Source organism: Phallusia mammillata, chromosome 5, assembly GCF_965637545.1.
Source record: "Phallusia mammillata chromosome 5, kaPhaMamm4.hap1.1, whole genome shotgun sequence".
NCBI lineage: Eukaryota > Metazoa > Chordata > Ascidiacea > Phlebobranchia > Ascidiidae > Phallusia > Phallusia mammillata.
In genome coordinates, this window is record NC_137256.1 from 20,886,365 (window position 1) to 20,903,296 (window position 16,932).

At 33.6% G+C, this 16,932-nt stretch overlaps 1 protein-coding gene across 1 annotated transcript; it reads right to left on the bottom strand.

Annotated features, from left to right (window-relative positions):
- Positions 1 to 267: 267 nt before the first annotated feature.
- LOC145227625 (proto-oncogene tyrosine-protein kinase Src-like) lies at positions 268 to 16,104 on the bottom strand. The gene is made up of 13 exons (XM_080092498.1): positions 15,951 to 16,104; positions 14,602 to 14,656; positions 11,409 to 11,599; positions 9,959 to 10,058; positions 8,734 to 8,832; positions 7,871 to 7,974; positions 7,582 to 7,731; positions 6,456 to 6,614; positions 5,553 to 5,809; positions 4,133 to 4,283; positions 3,191 to 3,322; positions 2,527 to 2,690; positions 268 to 1,937 (listed from the first exon to the last, which is right to left on the bottom strand). Exons 2-13 carry the CDS (start codon positions 14,649 to 14,651, stop codon positions 1,875 to 1,877), a joined length of 1,620 nt encoding a protein of 539 aa, XP_079948624.1. The 5' UTR covers positions 14,652 to 14,656; positions 15,951 to 16,104; the 3' UTR covers positions 268 to 1,874.
- Between the last annotated feature and the right edge of the window lie 828 nt (positions 16,105 to 16,932).

Sequence of the window (16,932 nt, forward strand, 5' to 3'; positions counted from 1 at the left end):
GGGTGTTCAAACATAGACACGATAATTAAACAGATATTACTAAACATAGGTTATTATTACGGTTAACATAAGTAGCACTAAAACAATCACCAAGTTGGAAACAGGTGCGCAACATTGCTGAACGCACTTCAGCATTTGCTATCTTTAGTTATAACGCTGCGCAGCTATCTCTGACTCAGTAATTGTTTTAGTCCAATTGTATCGCCATATTGTCATTCTTTAACCAAACTGAATTAGTTGAACTCAACTAAAACATTAAATCCGACAAGTGGTATTAGTTGTTTATTAGGCGTTCATGGTTGAAAGTTAGATGCGCCCACGAAAAAAAGAGAAGAGAAAAAGGCGCGCACGCGAAGGCGTAAAAAGAGAGACAGCTAAAAATTAGTCGAAATCGCGTAGATATTGCAAAGTATTTTGCGCACACAATTCAACATCTAAGCCAAGGAAGCAAAAATAAACGATAAAATTGGATGATATATATGACAAAGCGATAGAGCAAAACAACACAAAAAACGTTTAAAGCACTCCATAACGCGCCAACTTAAATCCTATCTATTTCCCCGCATTATCGCTACTGCAATTTTAATGTTTTGACTTCTTTTATAGCTGTGTCCTACAAATAGACATTTACTTGAATAAATTACCTAATGTAATACTTTTTAACTTCTACTGTATTACGTTTTTGTTGTCAAAAATAGACATGATAAAATGTAGCAAATACCAGCATGGTTTTAGCATGAACTAATCATACATACAACTTATACTAATTGCTTTTGACACAAAATACAGGAGGAATTATGTATAATAATGGCCTAAATCTTTTTTGGTCTGTTGGTAGCTTGTTGCAAGAAAATATTAATTTACTAAAAAAATTAAACACATTGCAAAGACTAGCCGCATACCATAAGCAAAAAAGCCTAATTTGTCAAATCCAGGTGTCATACTGCTGTAAAAAGCCCAAACTTGTTACCCATTACTATTTTAAGGTTTTTACTGAGCACAATAATGTAGAATGTGAAGCACAAAACAAAAAAACTCAACCTCCAAAATGCCAAAATTGCATTTATCCAGAAAAACTCAGTTACCATTTCAACTATATATAAGCTCAAATACCTTTACAATGACTTGATAATGTAAGCATTGGTATTTTATGTACAAGGCCAACAGGGAATAAACTTTTGGATACACCTGCATTTGAAACAGTTGTATTTACAGGACCAGTAGTGTGCCATTGTAAAATATGCAAGCTGTGCTAATTATTACTTGGAATGTTTAAGATCAAATGGCAGGATTCTTTTTCTGCTAGCTATGTAGGTTTAGAGAGCTTTTTTAATCATGCAAATCGGAATTTGAAGTGTTAAAAAAATCTGTTTACAAGTATTTTGACTCAAGGCGTATCAATTTAGAGTCAGGCTTTGTAAAGTCAACTGTGAATAAAACTTGTAAAAAGGTTGTTCCAAATAAGGAAATTGCTGAATTTAAGACAAAAGATTGGTATTGCAATTGTAAAAGAGCTTTTAGAGAATATAGTTTTATATTGTTGCACATTGCAAATATAACATGCACATTCGCGTGTCCTTAAACATTTTTTTAATAAACATTAGGATTTTATGATAAATTATTCTAAACCCATTTGTCTGTACAAAGAATTCTCCATATTTGTCCACAATATTGACATTATGTAAAACAAGGCACAAAGAATCTCTAGTATCTGTTTCATGGTTGGGGCATAAAGTACATTTCAGATTTAGTGCATCTGTAATAGGAAAGGAAATTAACCCTGAATTAAAAACAACCGGTCTGCCTTGTGTATATCGTAAGTGCACAAGCTTTTGGGTTGGTAGAAAACCAATTAAACAAAGCTAATTCTGCTTTCAAAAGTCGTTCATTTCTTTGTAGTTTGGCTCCGTCGCGGTGAAGTAATCTTCTAAGAAACCCTACGAACAAGAAAAAAAAACTTAAAACTGTTTTTTTTTTCGTGATTACAATATGCCAGGCCTATTAAAGGCATTGTACTGAATGTTTGTTTAGTGATTACATGATGAGCTGTTTTATAGAACAAACCACAAAAGTATGTCACCTTTTTCTACAAAAGTGGCTAGAAAAATGATCTTAAAATCATGAAAAATCAAACTATGATTTTGCTGTCACCAAATGTAACTTGGGAATTGCATTTTCTTGTCTTTATCAAACTTTATTTGCCTTATATGTTTTAAAGACAAAAAAACAACAAAAAATGTAAATATTTATATCCATGGGTCGCAAGAAACCACAATTTTTTTTGGTCCAGTTAAAAAAAAGTTTGGGAACCACTGGTCTAGTGCACTAGGTCGGACCAGACTGTACAAAAATATATATGCCATTGTACATTGACAAAAAACTGGTGGTCAAACAAATGCATACCAACTGCGGATAGGCCGAACCGACCCACTCAGCATTAATGCAAGATCGGTGCTTGACCAACTTTTGCAGTTTTGGCTTATCCCTAATACCAAAGAGCAATACCAGGCAGGACATATTCATTACCTGAATGTATTCAAAAGTGGGTCGGTGCGTTGGTTCTTTATGCCAACATTGGACCATCAGATCGTAGAGGGAATCAGGGCATGGAGGTTCACTGGGGCCGAGACTGGGTTTGGGCATTCTGTAACCCCTCTCCACTTGTTCTAAAACCTCCCGGTTCATCATTCCTATAGAATACAAAATGACATGATCATAATTAAAGCTTAATGAAAACCATAACTTAACATCACAAAAACATGTGCTAACGGTCTTACAAGACTTTATGTAAGAGTTTAACTGGCAAAGCAGAAAAAAAATGTTTTTGTGTTTAAACAACAAATGCTATTTCCTGATATGTGTGTGATGTCATAATATCCAGATACCAAACAAATAAAAAAACAAGTAGTAGTGGAATACCCCTGAAATGAAGGAATGAAAAAGCCAAAATAATTGACATTTAAAAGCTGTGTGCCAATGCTGTTTATGACTTAGTAAACAATAACCTAAAAGACCACGCAACATATTAAAATTATAAGCAGATGCTTTTGTGGGGATCAATTTTATCTCTACAATTTTAAGACATACTAAATCAATGTATTTGGGTTTGGGTTAAATGTAATGTACAGCCCTTGGCCTTAAGCTTTCCCTTGGCTTTTGGGTCTGTTTTCCAAAAAACACAACAACATACCAGGATAAGGAATCCTTCCTTTTGTGACGACTTCGGTAAGCATGATGCCAAAACTCCAGACGTCGGACTTAATAGTGAATTTTCCATACATTGCTGCCTCAGGTGCCGTCCATTTGATTGGGAATTTCGCTCCTGTTGGAAGAATTATTAGTTAAGTTCTGCAAACTTGTCCACCTAATACATTCCTGCATTATAACGAAACAGGTTTCCTATTACATACATAGCACTAGGGATGGGCCGAGCCGCGCCAGAACCAGAGTACTTGGCACTGGGCAACGCTGTTTTTGATGCCCAGTGCTAGGTTGAGCAATTGCACAAACTGACCCGACCAATAATTTTACATATTTAAGCCTTTATAACATATTAAACACATACTTCTAGGGCCCGTGGCTTAATACACTGCTGGTGACATTGGAAAGCTTTAAAACTAGCGGAGAATTGAGAATATTTATGATGTCACAAAACACAGAGTGTGCTTAAGCATTAACACTAAATGCTCAGTGTTCAACCAAACAGAATATTTGCAGCTTTGACCCATTCCTACATAGCAAGTAGTTCACAGTACATCTGGGCTATAGATACTGAATGGCACAATGTCTCTTTTTAGCCCAGCATAGTGCCATTAATATCTGGTTAGGCCATGCACATAACTGTTTCAGAGCAAAACACGTAAACAGTGATACACCTAAGGTGAATTCACTAGGCCCTTCCACACAAACTCAATAAAATTGGCTTTGCAAACAACACCCAAACACTAAACTGCAAGAGGCAACATTTACTTGGTACAGGCTTTTACAGGTTACCTTTAAAAAATTGGACATAATAATAATAGCACTTAGAATTTGCATGATATTTGATAAAAACTTGCAGGTTTGTATAAATTTATTTGTACTTTAACCAACACAAAAAACAAAACAAATGGTTAAACAGCACAATTTTTACCTTGTCTTGCACTATACTCATCATCCACAATGAGTCTGGCCAATCCGAAGTCAGCAATCTTACACACGTTCTTTCCAACTAGGATGTTTGCTGCTCTTACATCACGATGTATGTAATTCATTCTTTCGATGTATGCCATGCCAGCAGCAATCTACACACATTCATTTGTAACAAATATTGCCTTGCTATATTTGGGTGCATCTAAAATATACAGGATCGCTTGGATCACTTGGATCGCTTAGTGCATTATTAACACAGCTTGGCACACCTTTATGACACTTGGTTCACCTTTATATCGCTTGGTTCAACCTTTTATCGCTTGGTGAACGTTTATATCGCTTGGTGCACATTTATATCACTTTATGGTTCACCCTTATATCGTTTGGTGCACCTTTACGCCACTTGGCGTACCTTTATATCGCTAGGTAAAGATGTGCACCAAGCAAAAAAAAGTTGCAGCGAGAGATATAAAGTTGCACCGGCCAAAATAAAGGTGCACCAAGTGGAATAAATGTGCACCAAGCGATCCTGTATATTTTAGATGCACCGCTATATTTTGTTTTTATGCCTGGATTACAAAAATCTACACAAAACAAAAATCTATGAAAGATGAAGTGTAGGTAACACTAAAAACGTTTTTCAAGCTATTATGTTTTGTTGGTTAGTTTTTGTCATTAGTCAGAAATTTTAAAACGGCAAATGGCCATTTAAAGTACACATGATTATGGTCAATCACATGTCAGATTTGCCAAGTTGTTTTATGTAATAGCGCAAAATATGCAGTTAACTGTATACTGCTGTACTGTATTAATGTTAGATTTGGGATTATGTTGTAATACCATAAAACCAAATGCTTAATGCAACTACCAGGAATCGCTATTGCAAGTGTAACAATATTTCTCCCAAAGAAAATTGTTCAGCAAGAACCTTATTCTGGAGTTATTTTTATGGCATTTAAAATCGAGTATGCAGGCAACTTTTAACCTGCATTAAATATATGCAAACAGGATAAAAAAATCAATTCAGATAGTCTTTAAGATGACTGATAATTCAAGTTATTAAGTTGATCCTGGGAATCCTTTTTTTCTGTTACTATTCTTAAAACGATTTTCACCTTTCAAATTATATTTTCACTATTACAGATCTTTATTATTGTTGCATTTTTTATCTTTTACTGTGCGTTTCTAGTTAGTTTTATCTGCAAGGCTTTAAGTTCTGAGTTGGTTGCATTTAGAAAAGTACTGTTAGCCTTGTCTAATTTTAATCCCTTTTGCGTTGCCTAATTAGACGATGCTTGCATAAGCAAACTATATTTGTTCTGTATATATACGATAGATAACTAATTTTAGCCTGGAAATAAATAATTCCTAACTTGTGATGAACCACAAAGCAGAAATTTTAGTCACTACTTTTTACACACCTGTGCTGCCATGTCGATTTGCTCAACAAGATTGGAACTTCTGCCCACGCCCTCTTTTAAGTAATCGAGCAGGCTTCCATGGCACATATACTCTGTCACAATATAAATTGGTTCCTTTGACACCACAGCATACAGGCTGACCAGCTTTTCATGGCGTAACATTTTCATTATTTTCGCTTCAGCAAGGAATGCTTCGGGTGACATGGTTCCAGGCTTGAGGGTTTTTATAGCCACTTCAGTAGTTTGGTTCCAAAGACCTGGATTTGTAATACAGGATTTATATATTTGGATTTTTATTTATTTTGGTATATGTTTCAATTGTTTAAATGCAATAACATTTTTAAATTTATCAATATGTAAAACACTTTTACTTTTGCATATACAACACTTGTTAAATAAATATGTAAACACAAACGCTTAAACATGCAAATCTGAAAAACAATGAATGCGTATTGCACATAAAATATATTATCATGCTTCAAAAAAATCACATTTTTACAGGTACCATTTTTTGTTCACAAAGATAAATAAATAGGTAGGTAGGATCACAGTACGCCAGGCCCATTGAAGGCGCTATACCGATCCCAGTTATGAATTTATGTTCATCTTAACTAGGTAGGTAGGAATCATACAAAAAAATATACTGAGAAAAAACTTTTGATACTGAGGTTCTCACATATTTTGAAAAGTATACACAACTGTAAAAAAATATCCCAATAAGCAGTGCCACATTACCCAGTAAAGGAATGTAAAATTGAACAGGGAGTAAAGAACACTTTATAAAACCTAAATTTTAAAAATCCTAGAATCCCAATGTGTAAATACATTCACAAAGAACTGATTTAGCAAGTTTAGGCAAATAAATGGATATAAATCGAAAAGTTTCATCCAATCAAAACCTACCTTTCCAGACCTCACCAAACATGCCTGCTCCTAATTTCTTTTCAAGTCTCAAGGATTCACGAGGAATTTCCCAAACATCCCTTGCAATCGTTATAGTTTGGGGTTTTTCAAGCAAGGGGCAGGGGTCCATTAGTTGGCAACACAGGCCATCGGGCACGCCTGGGGCCAAACAAGGGACCGAAAGGGGTAAAACGGAGGGTAAGGGTAGAGGTGGGTGAAAAAATTGCAAGAAAGAAAAATAAAATAAAAAATCTTGGTTAATCATAAATATAAATTGTAATCATCTTAATTTGTATATTAAAGTAGTTTCACCTTTTGATCAAAGAAAACAAAATTTGATTAAAAGAAACTGAAAATTTTGATTTGTAATTTGCATGACAGCAGCCAATCAGAGGAGGCTTTGCAAATCACATGACCTTTCCACACTTCGCCAAACATTCCTGCACCAAGTTTTTCACACATTTGAAGTTCTTCGCGGTGTACCTCCCAAACGTCATGGCCCATCGAATGTAAAGTCGGGGAATTTTGTTGACAAGGATACAACAAACGACAACACAGGCCATCACAGCTTACTAAATATCACCATTCAGCAAAATTAACCTTTTTATTTTACTGTATGACTTGAATTTAGTTTTGTTTTTCACAAGACACAAACAAGGCAATATATTTATGTATAAAAGTCTTGTTGGTGCAAACAAACAATAAATGTTGGCTGTGTTAGTCAGTAGGTGTATAACAGATTGAATGTCTTAAATTTGACATAAAAAACACAACAAAAAATAAACAATAAAAGACATAGGTACACAATTCACGTTTTTTCAAATCAATTAAAATTATTTTTGTTGTTTTTTTTCATTAAAATTTTGAGACATTTAATCTGTTTTATAACCTTTCACTAATACAGCCAATAGTTTTGGTTGTTTTTTTGTAAAAAAATCAATTATTTTACCACTTTGAACAGTAGTCATGAGTGGAGATTAGCAGTTACAAATTCAAACCTATAGAAATTTAAATTCCTCTAAATTGACATATTGATAATGAAATAACTGACTTTAACACTTAAGTACAAGGTTTCGAAATCCTAGCAAAATTTTGACACAGTTTTACAAGAAAAAACATCTCTTACTTTGGTAGTGGTCGACAAGATCCTTTAAAGCAGGAAACTGGGCTCGGGATGTGATGTAAAAACCACCACTGTCCAACTTACGAATTCTGTAGTGTTTTACATTCAACCCTTTTGACATGTCTTCATCCAAAATAGAAAGTGAAAAAGTTCCTGTAAAAAATAATAAGTCTTGGTGCTACTCACTATAAAACTGAATAAAGGGAATGTGTACATCAGAAAAAAAAGCTTATTATGCAAGAGTGCTCTTAAATATTCTCTAGTTCACAACCGGACTTTGGAGTGGCCATACCTTGGGCAGTCTCACTTTCCCTGATAAGAAACGTTCCTCGCTGGTTTTCCTGGTTAACCAACAATCGTTCAGAATCCTTTCGACTGATTTTACCGAAAAACCATCTAAAATTTGAAGAATTTTTTAACACAACATATTTAAACACATTTTTTTTATCAATTTTGAAATGGTGTATACTTGAAATCATGGGTCACCAACTTCAAACCTAAGGGCTACTTAAGATCAACAAATGGCTAAATGGTTACCAGTACACAACATAATAATCAACATGTAAAAAAATCTATAAAGTGTACCCCAAAAAACAGATTCATAACTTAATAAAAACTAACAAGTGTGGTTGATGCAAAATGCTTGTGAGAAACTCGGTGCATATAACTAAATTACTTTTTTATGTGGCATTACTTTTAACAGCATCTACATAATGCAAGCATTGTTTTGCAAAGCATAAGGGCAACTTGCTATTTTTAGAACAAGTCCCACGGGCGATGTAGAAGAATCCCACGCTAATAGGGTTGGTGACCCCTGCTTTAAATAAAAACAAACCAAATTCAAGTAACTTTAGACCAGATATGCTCAAGTTTTTTTTTTTATGGGGAAATTAGACACACTTTTGTGGTAATACTAGTCAGTAAATATTATTTTTGCAAATTGGTTTAGAATTTTAAAAAAGTGAGTCATTTTGTTTATTATGTTAAATTGTTAAAAAAAGTAGAAAACCTCTGATAAAAACCATTGATATTGTTATTAGTATTTTTTTATGTGCATCCAAACAAAATTTAGCAAAAGTTTCAATCAGTAAACCCACTTAACGTAAGCATCACAAACATGCTGATTTGCCAAAGAAACAAAAATAGAAATCTTACTCCTCGCATTGCACGGAGTTCGCAGGGGCAACATAATTGCTTGGAATATAACCGGTCTTCTGTGTAGCCAGTGACCTAGCCTCCCACCAGTCGCCTTCACTGTTCCAAAAAAGCAAAATAAAAACATGCACAAATCAAAATCAGCTTTTGGAATCAGACATTGTCACTGCTTAAAACAGGGGTGCACAACCTGCAGCTGTATGCCCACATTTGGTTGTAGAGTTGTACGGCTGTGAACATGTTTTTTTTAATTGGCGGCCATTAGTGAAATAAGGATCTGTGATGAGGTTGTTGTAGTGAAAAGGTTGTGCACCCCTCGCTTAGAAGTTTGACAGTTGTGTATTTTCGAAAGTAAGATTCAATTCGATCAATATGCATTCATAAATTAAAGTTGGTTGCTCAATTTCCCGTAACCAATAAACCCAGGAAAGCCAAGCCGAGCGGGAAATAAACTTTTGTCTCTTACTCTTCACAATCGATTCCCCCATCTTGAGCAATATAGTTACACGGAACATATCCTTGCATTCCAGTATTTATTGAACTTGCTAGCCACCAGTCTGACTCGCTATAGTACCATCAAGTGGTCATTAAAAAAATTAATTATAAAGCTTCACAAAATCATAAAATTCTATAGCAGATATGATGGTAATCGACATATATATATATATATATATATACCAAGAAACGATGTTCGTTTCGTTACTCTGGTAAATTCAATGTATGAAAAAGGTATTTTAATTGAAAGATTTAAGCCAATAACTTGATCAACTTTGGCATTTTGAGGGCTGTTTTTATTATTACCAATTCTGTCTGCAGACAGTGCACACTGTTTCGACCTATAAGGTCTCATCAGTGCAGCTGGTGACAAGAGATAGGACTTATTGGCTAATTTAGCCATCCAATGGCACTCCAGTTTGTTTAAAACAGTGTGCACTATCTGCAGCTTATTATTTATTGGCTTGATGCATTCACATTAATACTGTCTGTTTTTCTGATATGCGTAGCTTCAGAAGCAATTTCAACATATTATTTAATATAGCAGTTTACATAACCATGAACTTCAAGACCCAGACTAACATGTTTTGATAGTTTATGAACATATTCCATTGCAGTTCCTGATAAAGTTCAATCTTAATTAATGCAAGTGTCATATGTGGTCCAGTGTCAGATTACTAATTATTATAATTTTAAAAAGTTAATTTTAGATGGTGGTAAAGAAACTTACGTGCTGTTAAGAATGAATAACTGTTCTCCCTTCTTGAATGACAAATCATCAGCTGTACGTGCGTCGTAGTCGTACAAGGCAACATAACGAACTGATTGTCCTGTACAGGTAGGTAAAACAATTAAAGCAAAGGTAATGGCTTAGAAATAAAAATTACCAAAATAATGCCACTTTAGCAGATACGCTACCAAGAAAAATTGACTTTGAAAAATAAATTTTAAAATGTACACAGTAGAACTGTTTTGCTTTTAACCAACAATAATACACTAAAAGGTACAGATTAACGCAAAAATCACACCACACACTTCATGCAAGCCATGCATTTGGGGCAATTATAACTACAAAAACAGCTGCATGCATAAATCTAATAACTCAAATCATGATAGCTGTTTTTTTGCACCTTCAAAACATATTCAAACTTTTAGCTTGAGTAGATGGCAAGAAATATGCTAAATTTATTAAGTTGAAGGATTTGGATGACATTATGGTATTAACAGTTGATAATGTACAATGATGACTAATTTTTGTAGAAAAAAATACTGAACGAACATGTTAAATTAACTCTTTGTGACATATGGAATTTGGTGAGAGCCAAAAAGTACATAAGACACTTTTATAGGTGTGCTGATACAGTATAAACCATAAATAGCTTTATAGGATGAAAACTATTGTAAAATGATGTTGTTAAATGCAATTTTACAAATTTCTATTCTGTAATTATCAATCAATGACTTTTTTATGTTTTACTTTTAACAGCGAGATTATACATAAAAGCCACCAAAATTACAGGTGTTCATGCAATGGAACTTTTCAAAGCTGAAAACAACATTTTTTTTACCTGAACTTTGGTTATTAAATACTACATGGGGAGTAGGATTAACAGTTGGGCCCGCAGGAATTGTAATGGCAGTTTCTGAGGGCAGGCTAATGCTTACTGTAGGTAGTGATATCTCTTGCTTGCTACTACAGCATGCACATGCGTTACCACAGAAAACCACGATGTGCCACAAGGTCCATGTTGTTAGATGAAAACCAAGCAAGAAAGAAAAAACAACACCGATTTGTTAGTCAACAATAAACAGGCATATTAACGATTGTATATTTATTGCTTTGAATAATATACTGTAAATTTGTGTACATATGTTTTTGAGGGAGAATGGTTAATATGCTGTACTCTTAACTTTAGCAATGCTCTTTGATGTAATATATTGATAGTTCAAATCTTAAAATGTACAACAAAAATCCTAAAATTTGCAAAACCGCAAGCAAAAAGCATTGCCAAAAATCGGTGTACAGTGTGCATTTGCCCCAAAGCAGCTCGTTCAAAACTTCACACACATTCAAGCACTTGCAAATAACACCAACTACACAAGTGTGCATGAACAGGTGTGAACAGCAAACAAGCGCATCACATTGTTTTTGTTTGCTGCTCTGCTACAAGAGCTGCTACCTTGCATTGATGGACGACTCGGTGAGCTTTGATTCATATTTGACTGGTTATACATTTGGGGTCGAGAGTTGAAACCCCCCATGCCCGAGGGCACGGCAGTGGGCCCAGAAATTACTGGACCCGATGTGATTTGGGGCCCACTTATGGTTGTTTGTTGCCCAATCACGATTGGGTTTGTATCGAAGGTAGGACTGGAAATTTAAAATAGTATGTATTTTCACTGATGATTAATAAAGGTAAAATTATTTGGTATAAAAAAATATGAAAACATAGCATATTTAAGCATATATTCAATCAAATTTATATGAAACATTTGAAGCTAAAAGTACAGAGAAAATGTAGAACGGGTGTGACTGATGTAGCGTCATATTGCTGATAATGGCATGAGCATTTGCCGAAACAGTTGAATAAGCATGCCACTTTTTCTATTTATTTAGGCCATTATATATGTTCGTTATTGGAGCAAATATCCATGCAAAGGTATTTGTTGAAGTTCCCCAGGTTTCAACTATTCAACATTAAAAAAAACATTTCGGACAAATGGTAATTGTAACACTACCAATCAAAATTTGACTAAAAAAAGAATGATTGCAGAAAAATCGTACATGCTTTCCAGTACAATCTTATAAAAAGTCCATTGGGAAATGCAAAATAAAGAACTATTTTTGCTGGCACCGACAAAAAACAATCACCAAATTCAACAATTCGAAATTGCTCAACCTGTAAGTCCCGGAGAATTTGGTGCAGAATTGGATTCTTTTAACTTTGAACTCGATTTTTTCTTATCCTTGCGAAACACACTACTCCAGAATTTTTTAGGCATTTTAACCAAATATTAATTACCTGATGGATATGTTAAAACCTACATTAAAATATTTTTTGTAAAGAAGCAATAAAATGGATTTCCTACTTTACAAAAAAACGGATCTTGGTTGTAGCATCATTTTTTTATTGAAAAAGAATAACTTATTTTTGACAAATTTTCATAGAGAGTGTTTGATTCTTTAGCACTATTTGTTGTTTTTAGATACTGACGCTGCCTATTACTTGAAATGTAATGTGAAATGTATGTATCTAAACATAAAAAACGGTGGATGACTTCAAACTTGGCAAAGGTTTCATTATGACCAATAATAATTTCACTGAATTTTTATTATGCTTTTCTAAAAACCTGTAGAATTTTGTTTTAATCTGCTGCATTGGTGAATTACGTTACCATATTACCTAGTTGCAATCCTACTTAACTTAAAAAAGTTTTCAATAAATCTAATAAACTAACCCTAGGTTTGCATGTTGAATTAAATAAAAGCTTAGTTTCCATAATTTACAATCACTCCTAATCAGGTATACAATAAAATACACAAAGTTTACCAAATTGTCTCTTTCTATTCTGGCTGATCTAAATGTTCTGCAGCACTAGGGCTTATTTTTACTGAATGTTAGTCTATTAAAGCATTTATTTCAGCTGTAAAAGCCATTGGCTTTGATAGCATTCTTCCAGCACGATACAACAACTTTCTTTACATCTGGTGCCTACCTACACAAGTCTTAACGCTCAGTGGAAATCAAAACAAGACCTAAAAGAGGATTCACACAATCAACATGAATCACTGATACCTTTCAATAATATGACATAACTATTGGATGCTCATGCTCTTTAAAGTTTGTAAATATAGCAAAGCTCTGACACATAACTCTTGAGCGAAACCTTTCTAACTTTGTGTTGTAAAAATTTTGATAAAAAATGCATAATTTTTTTTTACCCACTCATGGTAATTAATGGCTTATAATTCTTTTGCTTTCTTGGTTAAAGTTAAAACAACATATATTTCTATTAATTTTATCATAGTGTGGTCCAACAGTTAATAGAGGCTCATCTAAATCTAAGGCTGTTATTATAAATATAAGAATTGTTTATTTTTGCTTAAAACAGTGACTATTGTGGTGATATAGCATTGATAATACTTGCACTTTCTCAATACAAGTAAACTCAACTTGCAAATCTATTTGTTTTCAGCTTAATGCAGTTCAACAGTTAATGAAGGCTCAACTAAACCCACGTCAAAACATCTCATTCTTTATAGGGCCATTTCCTGAGCACTGTATTCACCGGAAGTTGAAAGGTTTCATTCAAAGTAAACCCTATCATCTACCATTAGAGAAGCATGAGTTAAAGAAACAGGTGGCAAAAATTGGAGGTAGGTAGTAAGAATTGAATCCACAGGGCAAAAGAAAAATAGAGAATTATTTAGGAAACATTTTTGGCAGTTTTGAGTTTTATGAAATTTGGAGTTATCCAGACTATATCTTTGTGTCTAACTAACTAGGAACTAACGCTTGTTTAACTAACGATTTATTTAATTTTTGCTTTCATGTTAAAGTCCATGTTTTTAAAAGTAAGTTTAAAACTTTTATTAATTATTATTTGAATAAATTTTAATAGCTTTTAATTCACAATTATTTACAGAACTTACCAATAAATAAATAAAAAATAGTCAAAAAATTGTGTTTTAAACATTTTTGCAATTAAATTTATATATACTGCCCATTTAAAAGTTTATCACCTATATATATAGGCTGTGGCACTTTTCAGAAATCCAAAATGTAAATTTGCATGAAAACGTAGATGTAAAATAGGGTAGGAGTTCAAATCGCAAAACCTTTGCCATACAACTAACTGATAGCATTTGCATGTACATCATCTATTATACACTATTCACTTTTGTTTTTATGTATATATATCATTTCCTTGTTGTTAGTTTAAAAAGTCAAAAATGCAGACAACATAGATTTTCCTTTTGTTTACATGAAATTATACATCAAGAAAACCGGTTAACTTGGACCTGTGTGGACCTAATAACTTGTCCAGATTCAAAGAAGAATGGATTAACTGATGTCGATAAGTCTTACAACATTATAAATCATTTGTACCTCGAGTTTTGTCTGAATTAGGTGAAGATACACATTAACCATATCTGGTTTACACCAAGTTTTACTGAAGTCAACTTAATTTTTTTTAAATAAAATAAAATCACACAATTTAATAATTTTGAAACAAAATACGCTATTAAAAGTTTGATTATTACTAAACCAAAAAAGAATTTAAATCACATGTAACGAACACACAAGTACATTCGCCAACTTATGAACAATAATCACAACATAAAAATCATAATAAAAAATAATGGCTTACGTGGACGAGTTGCCTCCGCCATGTTTTTCTTTGCTCGAGCAGCAACCCATTATTTCTAAAAAGCAAAATATTTAAATAAATTCACCTAGTGGATAACTAGTTTACAAAGAACCACACACATGGTGGCATACTTTGTCACATAATATTCACTAAAACTCATTTGTTATGCACACAATGTGTTTTGTTTTAAAATGCCACCGAAACTGTATCGCATTTGTTTTATCAGGCGCAAACATGTTAAAAGCTACTAGGAAGAAATAAAGTATGATTTTAGCAAAACTGTTAATTTCCTTGAAATAAATCCTGTAGCTTTTATTTTTGGAACTCACGTTAATGATGATTTGTTGAATTGTTTACTGTTATGTACGTAGTTTGTTATATATCGTTTTAGGACGCAGGGTCATTGATCTCCATGTTTATTTTAATTCTTATAACGGTCAAAAAAGATTATGTGAATGAATTCTAGGAAACTCTATTTTCTGTTCTTGTCTGGTCTTTCTGTTTTTTGTGTGTGTTTGTGAATATTAAAAAAAAAAAATAATTTGTTATGCCAACACATTTCCTTTCACACATGAGAGTTTGTAGTATATATGACACTAATAAGGTACTAACTACAGTTGTCAACACCATTACTGTATTTTACAGACCATAAGGCGCAATTTAAATCCTTTTCTTTCCTCATAAATTTATCGTGCGCCTTATAAGCCTAATGTATGGATCAAGTAGTGCTTTATTGCCTACACTCCAACCAGTACCGATACTATTATACGGTAACCATGCTTTATACGGTAACCGATACTCCTTAAAATACATTGCGTTCTATAGCCTGGTGTGCCTTATGTATGAACAAAAAACTAATCAAAGCAATTTATTGACAGTGCGCCTTATAATCGGGTGCGCTTTATGGTCCGTAAAATACGGTACTAGTAAAACATAAATTTGAACATAGGATATCCTCATGGCCATATTTCAGTTGTGTTATTGTTGAAAGGTAAACAAAAACTCTATAATTAGAGTAAACTTTACACATCAGATTTTATGAGGCCTTTGGGAAAATCAGTTTACAATTTAGTAGGCCTTACCAAATGGCCCTTTGATTTTTAGTGATACACAATTAACATCGTAAAGAGGCATCTTAAAAATTTGTGTGACTCTTGCTGCCACTTTTCCATTTTTTATTTTTTTTGCTATTTTTTATGTAAGTTTATAACTCCTGGTTAAATTTTAACCGCTTGGCATCTCAAACACAGATGTTTGTTTTGTATTTAATGTCAAATCCCAATTTTTGGTGTTGTATTAATGGCCCATGCTAAAATGGCATCTGAAAGTAAAATATTGAAAATACTTACTGGATTGGCTACAAGGAACCTTTTTTGAAATTTAATTCCAGGTATGGCTTTCTCCCAGTTGTGTTTCCAGCCAAATAAGTTAAAATTGTAAACCCACAATTAACAGCAGTGATCGCTTTAAATTTAAAAATAAAACCTTCAACAAGAAAAAGTATGTGTCAATTGTGGTATAGGTAGTCAAGTTATTTGTTGCAAAAAAATAAAAAGTTTTTGTAATTGACCAAACCAAAGTCATTTAAACTATATTAATACACTATATTAAAGTGAGGTTGGCCCAATAATACTGTATCAGCGCTGATCCTCGGTGGTACTCGTCCGATACTTTGGCTGTATCAGCCCATACCTTAAAAACATGTTTAGTCTGTAGTTTTTGCCACAATCTTTTGCAAAAAAAAGGTTGTCACACTTTTGACTCAGTCGCCAATGCACCACATTCTATTGCATCTTAACTGAGGTCACCTAAGATTAAGTTTATAGGCTGTTGCAGTGCTTTACAAACGGTCACTGTTCTGTTACAACATGGACAAATCCTGGCCAGAAAACTGTGTGCATACCTTTTTGTTGAAAACATTGGGTACTGATATCAGATTAAAACTGGGTATCGGGGCAACCCTAATTATATGCATGTTTGAAACTTCTATTGTTCTTTACAAACAGTGAATGTATTGTTGACAAAAGGTGTGTGCAGCGAGCATTGGTCCCCTTATTTAAAGCCATCAGTCTCTACACATTGCACCATGTATTCAAGACCCTTTGTGTCCAAATTTGACAATACATAAAATCTCATTACATGTTGAAATACACATCTGAATGGCACTGGTACAGTACAAAGTTCATCAAAAAGAAACCCTCGCCACACCCGAAACGGTGTCAATGGCACATAAGCGAAAAGTATCATGTATGTAAATGAGTCAAAGTCAGTAAAATAAAAACATGGTGTCTTATGACTGAAAGCCCCTAAAGCTAAATTAGGACATTGTTT

What these genes read in the sequence shown, in the direction of transcription:
- LOC145227625 (XM_080092498.1), bottom strand. Translation starts at nt 14,651, where the DNA reads ATGGGTTGCTGCTCGAGCAAAGAAAAACATGGCGGAGGCAACTCGTCC. An exon ending in TCTTGTCGACCACTACCAAA is followed by an intron (nt 6,615 to 7,581) that starts GTAAGAGATGTT and finishes GTTTGGCCCCAG; the next exon opens with GCGTGCCCGATGGCCTGTGT. An exon ending in AAATCGACATGGCAGCACAG is followed by an intron (nt 4,284 to 5,552) that starts GTGTGTAAAAAG and finishes GAATGTGTGTAG; the next exon opens with ATTGCTGCTGGCATGGCATA.